This window comes from Condylura cristata, unplaced genomic scaffold (assembly GCF_000260355.1).
Source record: "Condylura cristata isolate star-nosed mole 26May11 unplaced genomic scaffold, ConCri1.0 scaffold00001, whole genome shotgun sequence".
In the NCBI taxonomy this organism is placed as follows: domain Eukaryota; kingdom Metazoa; phylum Chordata; class Mammalia; order Eulipotyphla; family Talpidae; genus Condylura; species Condylura cristata.
The window spans coordinates 87139415-87144390 of NW_004567102.1; the positions used below are offsets into that span (position 1 = coordinate 87139415).

The 4976-nt window shown below is 49.4% G+C and overlaps 1 protein-coding gene across 1 annotated transcript in view; it reads left to right on the forward strand.

Moving 5' to 3' along the window:
* Positions 1-340: 340 nt before the first annotated feature.
* Positions 341-4976, forward strand: part of SLC22A3 (solute carrier family 22 (organic cation transporter), member 3) — a 45058-nt gene continuing 40422 nt past the window's right edge. Inside the window, exon 1 of the mRNA XM_004674172.2 lies at positions 341-384. Coding sequence (XP_004674229.2) covers positions 341-384 — 44 coding nt within the window. The remainder of the gene's footprint in view (positions 385-4976) is intronic.

Here is a 4976-nt window from a genome sequence, read left to right on the forward strand (position 1 = left end):
GTCAGCTCTGCTCTCGCGGGCTCAGCTCCGCGACGCTGCATCCCACAGACGTGCGGGCTCTCGGTGTCCTTGGCGCTGAGGCAGTCTGCTGCTTAGGAACCGTAAACATTTCAGTGAGTAACTGCATCTTTACTGTGAAGACAAAAAACACCTTGAATTTCTAGAGCTGGAAGGTCAGTCAGGAAACCCACAAGTTAGAAACGGACCAGGCATTACTATCAAAGTAGATTTCATTTGTTTCCATTTCTCCTGCTTTCCCAAGTCAGACCATCTGCCCTGCATTTGAAAGACCTTGTTCCATCGTATTTTGGAATTGATCTGCTTAGCCTTACCTTAAGGCATGGCCGCTGTCGACTTTGGAGAACATGTGAGTGAGGGTGTCATGTAAGCCTCTGAGCAGGTGGTGCCTCTCGATGCCCTTCGAGGGTGAAGTCTCCCGTTCTGGGCTATCAGAGTAGATGCTCTGGGTTCACTTTCCATCTCTTGGTTTTGTCTCTCCATCTTCTCCCTCGAATCTTGCTCTATCTGGGGACCAGGACATCTGTCCTGGACCTTTCTTTCCATTTAGGCCTTCCAGAATCTTCCTCTCTCTTTCTGAGCTTCATCCCCATGCTGTGTCCTGAGCTCTCTTGAATCCTCTGATTTCCTGAGTTAGCACCTCACTGCCCACCCCTGCACACCCCATTCCCCATGAGGGAGACGGAGGATGGCTGACCTGAGCCTGGTCGGCCTGCACCCCTGCCCTGGGCTGCCCATCACCTGCTGACATGCTCTTCCCACGCTCTGCACCACTCTTCCCCATTCTGTGCCTGGGCCACTGCGGGCGATCTGTTGAGCTCCCACCTTCTGTGGTCCGCCTGCCCGGACCCCGCCAACTGCTGCTTGCTCGGACACGCCTGCATTTATAGTCAAGTCTGTCTCGTCTAGAGCTCAGTGGCTCTGTAGGTGCTGCTCGTAAACTGACTTTGACTCTCAAAACTATGTGATAAGCACCTAAGGGGCAGAGACCGATGCTCATCTCTCCTATCCTCATCCCCTGCACACAGCCAAGCTCAGCAGAGCCAGCCGCCTGCCGACCCCTGGCGTCAAAGCCTGTGGCTCATCACGTGGCCCCCGAGCAGGTCAGAAAAGTGTAAGCGCGTTGATGTAAGATGTGCAAGTCATGCCACCAGGCCATGTTAACACGCTTCTCATCATGTCAAATTAACGATGACATCCTTTCCTCTCAAGGAGACCCGACTCAAATTCTCTTCTTTGTGATCATGCTAAGCTGTAACCACGACGGAGCTCTGTGGTGGTGCTTCTTGTCAATTGAAGATGGAGCCTTTCCCCAAGGTCCAGGCTGATGGTGATGGCCGAAGTGAGTGACGCCAGGCCGCCAGGCCTGAGGGCATCAGGCTGTGAGGCTGACGCAGAGCTGCACGGCTATGATTTTGAGCGGGGTGATGGTTAGGAGTGGTTCAACTTGTAATATCTCCTTAGAAAATCGGCACAGAGCCGCAGAAGTCCTGTCATTCACTTCAGAGATATCCCTTTCTGCCACATTGCAAATGACACATGAAGACCGTTTCTCACGGCCCCGACCGGAAGTGAGCACGGATGCTCTGTAAGCTGTGTGACATCTTGGGGGAGGGTTTGTTCCAGAGACAGAGCCAGACATCTGGGCGAAGCCGCTGCGGGTCCTGGGGGTTTGCTCCCAGGGCTGCAGGCACAGGACAGGCCCCTCCTGAGTTGCTAAATCTTTTGTACCCTTGAATTATGTTTACTTTACCTCTCACTGCTGACCTTTGTAGATTGCAAGTAGCCTCTAACCCTAGTTTTAAGGGTAATTTAAAATCCAAACTCTGACATGTGCCTAATAATAACTTGCCTGGCATCACCTCATGACAGCGCCAGTGAACATCATGTCTCTGGATTTTAACAAGTAGGAAAATCTAAGAAGAGCCCTTGCTTGGATGCCCTTCAAGACTCTAATGAGACTAGAGAGGTTGTGTTTTTGGCAAAATAAAGCAAAGTGATCCTCTTGGCCTTCCTTGAACAGTTGTGTGAGTCTTTCATCAGCTTGGCTCTGCTTGTGCCAAAGGGCATAATTCTCTTTGTGTAGAAGTGACTTTGAAGATTAATGGGGAACAGAATGGGTCCACGCGGGGTGATGAGCACGTTGAAATAATTTCAAATGTTTTGCATGAGTTCACTTAAAGGAGAGCTGCCTTCCTTGTTCTAGTTTGAGTGTTTAGGAGAAAGACAAACACGTGCCATTTACTTCGGCCACTCTGACAGGAGGTGAGCTTTCCATCCTCCGGGAGCCACAGTAAAGGCCCAGTGCTTTACCTCAGGGGAAAGTTCCTCACCTGACTCATGTCGGCCTGGCTGATCTCTCTTCAAACATGAAAGGCATCTCACAGACCCCGCCTGCTGGCCTCAGGCAGCTAGCTCAGGACTGATTAGAAGCATAGCCCCGAGGCAGGGGCAGCCCCCCAACCCCGCCTTGCACCCCAAGGCTGCAGTGCCCCCCCCCAAACCTGGAACACCGGTGCACACGCATGCCTTTCTGGACAGGGCAGACATAGATCGGGGTAATTTATTTTGCCTTCTGACAGATGATGAGCACCCGGAAGCAGGGACAGAAACAAGGCCAGGTACTTCCAGCAGGAAGGGACTTAACAACGGGGTTTGGACTCGGGCAGTTTGGGAGGGGCTGAAGAGCCAGAGGGGAAGGAGACCAGGGAGGCAGCTCTACTCTCTTGCTGGCCAGCCCCGTCCGGCTGCATGGCATCGCCTCCCGGTGGCCGGGGACCGTGACAAGCACAGGCTGGCATCTGCCACCGATGCTGTGGCCTCTGCTGCCCTTAGGCCTGGAGCAGCTGCGGCCCAGGGCAGCCCCCTGGCTGCTCTCCCGCCGTCTGGCCTTGTGCTAGCCCAGCGCCCAAGCCTGACTGGCTGAGGGTATAAACTTCAGTGGGAAATTATTTCAGATAAATAATCACCTGCAAAGTGACTTAAAACAAAGCTGTGTGCCTGAGAAGTCAGTACCCAAATGGACGGTGAAATGCTTCTGAATGACCACGATGACTTCTACTCTGCCTAAATGTAAATATTCTTTTTTAATCTCCATTAATCTCAGCAACTCTGTGAGATGTGCCAGATACTACAGCACCCCATAATCTTTCTCCACCATGTTAGGTGACCAAGCGCCAAGACAAGAGGTTGTGTTCTATAAATAAGCACAATGGGTTGCCTAGGAATATGTGTTTATGAGACTCCTCACAGCTCCTGTTCCAACAGCACTTCTTCTTAGGCCACAGTCTAATCGCCGGGCACGTTCCTCAGGCTGGGGTGAGTGTTCATGGGCGGCTGCTGGCCAGCTCGGAGCTGAGGGCCGGGAACGTTTAAGGGTGCCAGTCTTCAGGGCCTCTGCTCATGTCTGCAAACTGCGTCTGCCTGAGGCACGCAGGAGAGGGTGCGGCCCCTGTGTGTGTGTGTGGGTGTCCTCTCACTTTTATTTCCGCCACTCTCACCCCCCCCCCACCCCACCCCCGTCAATCGGCAAAAGAGATGATGCCGGATGTGAAGCCGTGGGCAGCCGGAGCACTTGGGATGTTGGTTTTGGTATTAACAGGGAAAGTAAATGACTCGAACAACATGGTGAAGTGACTCTGAATTCTGGTGGCTTCCATTTCTTTCTTGACAGTAAGATTCTGGGAGACCGAGCTGGTGTGTTGGTTAATGGAAAAGTAACAATATTTCTGACGATCAGTTGCCATGTGTATCTCGACACAGAACCAAGAGAAGCAAGAGAATTGAGTGATGCTGTAGCCAGGCTCTCCCTCCCCATTAATTTATTTATGACAACGAGGCTTCTTGGCACATAAATGTATAAAGATGAAAAACAGATTTATTGAGCCCTAGTTATTCTAGTAATAAACAATCTTGTTCCACAGATGAGAGGAACAGCTGGAAAACCCCAGACTTTCCTAACAGCCCTCTAGAAACAGAGATGTGCATTTCCAACAAGATTCTACTCTGTGTAGTGAGTCTTTCTCAAACTGTGTCATACTTAGTTTTTTTTTTTATCAAGTATGGACTAAAAGTAGCTCATTATGAACTCATCAGAAAAGATCTAATATTTAGAGATGTCTTATCACAGGAAAAGTTTTTAACCATTTTAAAAAAGATTTATTTTATTTATGCATACAAGAACTAGGGTGCAGGCTAGAGGTGTGGGGGGTGAGTACATTCCCTAGAGACAGAGTGGGGAGCAGAACAGGTGGATCCACTGGAATCCACTGCCGAGGGGAGCAGCAGGGAGACGGAAGAGGTCTGCCCGTCCTGTGGGTCACTCCCTGGCCGGGGATCGAACTCGTGTCACGGTGGTTCCAGATAGCTTCAGAGTGCTGAGACTAACCCCTGCCACTAGGGCGGGCCTTCACAGGGAAAGTTTTAAAATGAAATGTTAAGCCAGAAAATTATTACATACAGATGTTCCTCTCATGGCATACATATCACAATGTGTAATACCCTATGTTGGTAAGTTGACATAATTTTTCAAAACTCCTCTGTAACAAGACATCTCTAAATAGCACACTTTTTCCTGACTGGGTGACTATGCATACTATATTGTACGTGAATATTCCACAATGTATAGGTAGATGTTCTGAATATCCACAATGCACACATGCAATTATGTACCTATCTGCCTCACTGTGACCATAATACACAAAGCATAAACCTCTCTGTAAAGTACTAGGATGTAGGTGAGTGGGACAGGGAGAATTCAAAGGGGAAAAAACATCGGTATCAAATTGTAAACCCCTGGAGAGCTTGTTAGTGGTCGCTGCGGGGTGGTGGGGGCTCTTTAGACTTTTTTTTTTTAAGTAGCTGGTATATTTTTAATATTCTTTGCTAGGTAATGCTTCTTGTGAAGGTACTCTAAATGTAATCTATAAAATGTTATACTGTTATATATATATATATAT